The sequence below is a fragment of the Drosophila innubila genome, assembly GCF_004354385.1.
Source record: "Drosophila innubila isolate TH190305 chromosome 3L unlocalized genomic scaffold, UK_Dinn_1.0 0_D_3L, whole genome shotgun sequence".
Classification (NCBI taxonomy): Eukaryota; Metazoa; Arthropoda; class Insecta; order Diptera; family Drosophilidae; genus Drosophila; species Drosophila innubila.
Window position 1 is genome coordinate 12,975,328 of NW_022995376.1, and position 2,102 is coordinate 12,977,429.

Consider the following 2,102-nt stretch of genomic DNA (forward strand, 5'->3'; position numbering starts at 1 on the left):
CATCTAAAGTTCCTCTTCAAATTGTTTTCACTTTTGTTATTTATATTAAAAGTCAGGCAGAGGACAATGGCCAAATCATGCGTGTTATTTATACCTTTCGAAAAGCAAACAACAAGAATTGTTGATAAGTTTGTGAGTCGTAAGATCAAGTCGGGTTGCAGGGGAAGCTGAACCGGAAGCTGAAGCTGCTTCTTGCCAACTATCTGCACTTGGTTAATTAAAAAACTTTTGGTTTGCTGCTTATTAAATTTCGTAGTCATGAACTAATTTATGACACATTGCACAACTACAACTTAAAACTCAAATTCTACTCTGTACTCTTTGTCTTGGCCAACATCCAGGTTGGTGTTGCCTGTTGTGTTCGACTTGGGGTGTCGTTTATATCGTTGGTGGGGCTCAGATTTGCATGAAAGTCGTCTGATTGATAGAATTTAAATCCATTTCTAGCTGCCATCTCGTATGCAGCCATGGGGCCTCTTGAGCCAAAATCATAGAGTATGGGCTTTGGGCGCTCCACATCGATGTAGGAAAGAGCTGGCGAGAAAATACGCCAAATTTCACACTGTTCATCGGTGCGCATGAAAAGCATTTGATTGCCAGCAAAAATATCGAGAAGTAAACTCTGGTAATTGTCAATAACCGGACTTCTTTCCCGCAGCATTAAGTTCAGCTCCGTTTGGCGCAGACAGAGGTCATCCTGACCGGGTTGCTTGAGCATCATGCGCATGAAGAGCTCCTCTCGTAGAGATAAACGCAATACCAGTTCATTGGGTATACTCTTACTTTTGTGACTGCGATCACAGTCCATGGATTTGTACTGAACTCGGACTTCCGTCTTGCTTTCATTGAGGGCCTTGCCCACCCGCAATATGAACGGAACACCTGTCCAGCGTTTGTTATTGATTCTCAGCACGGCCATGGCAAAGGTGGGCGTCAGGGAGTCCTTGGGTATATAGGAGTGCTGGGTATAGCCCACCTTGGTGGGATCCGTCTCCATGCCATTGTTGCAGTATTGTCCCAATACAAGATCACTCATATCGAGCGTAAGAGTCTGCTTAAGGACCTTCATTTTTTCATCTCTCATATCTTCAACAAAGTTGGAGTAGGGCTGTTCTATGGTAAGCATTGTGAGTATCTGCATCATGTCATTGGTCATCACATCCCGTATGATGCCAAATTGATTGAAGTAATCGGCACGAGCCTGCACGGGTTTCTCACACTTGATACTGATCATGATCGCTGCAATGTGCTTGCTGTTCCAGGTTTCCGACCAAATCAGATTCGTAAAACGCAAGACAAAGAAATTTTGTATGATCCTTTTGCTCAAATAATGATCTATCATATAGATCTGTGACTCCTTGAACGTCTGACACAGTTGTGTCTGATAAGGTTTGTACGTCAGCTCATTTCTGGCAAAGGGTTTCTCGACTATCACCCGATTCCAGCCCGTAATCGATAAGCATTTCCGACTGATATTCAAGGTAACATTATCAAATACCACCGGCGGCACTGCAAGGTAGAATATACGATTGGCCAAGGTCATGTTATGCTTAATCTCCTGTCGAACCATCGATTCCTTAAGATCTACAAAATCCTGGGGATTATCGTAGGATCCCTGGCAACAGTGTACATTTGTCCAAAAGCTATTGTACTTCACGGGATCACGATCCCTGTCCAAATTCATATATGGCACACATTTAAGACGATACTTGGCCACTTCCAATTTAGTTCTACAAAAGGTAAAAATTTTAGTCCCTTGTGGCAATCGATTATCGCGATAGAGTTGCCAGAGTGCCGGAAAGATTTTGCTTAGCGCCAAACGACCAGACGCGCCAAATACAACAAACGAGAAGGCGGTCTCATTGGTTGGATCGATCGGCAGCATTTTTAAAGCACAATTCTTTTTATTTCTGGAGTCAAAATTTTGGGTTTTACTAAAAGAAACAAATATATACTAAATTTTGAAACTTTAATCAAAGCAAGATAAACTTTAAGTAAATTAAGTGCGGTTGAGGGAATTAACTTATCACAACTATTGAATGCCAAAGGCCAAATTTAATCATCTACTTTTGATTTCCTAATATTATTTTAAAATAAAACTT

At 41.6% G+C, this 2,102-nt stretch overlaps 1 protein-coding gene across 1 annotated transcript; it reads right to left on the reverse strand.

The window, feature by feature from the left end:
- Nucleotides 1-217: 217 nt before the first annotated feature.
- On the reverse strand, nt 218-1,900 carry LOC117787396 (glucose-6-phosphate 1-dehydrogenase). The gene has a single exon (XM_034625904.1). The coding sequence runs from the start codon at nt 1,883-1,885 to the stop codon at nt 308-310; it is 1,578 nt and encodes a 525-aa protein (XP_034481795.1). The 5' UTR covers nt 1,886-1,900; the 3' UTR covers nt 218-307.
- Nucleotides 1,901-2,102: the final 202 nt, after the last annotated feature.

Excerpts from the sequence above, each read along its gene's own strand:
- LOC117787396 (XM_034625904.1), bottom strand. The coding sequence starts at position 1,885 with ATGCTGCCGATCGATCCAACCAATGAGACCGCCTTCTCGTTTGTTGTA.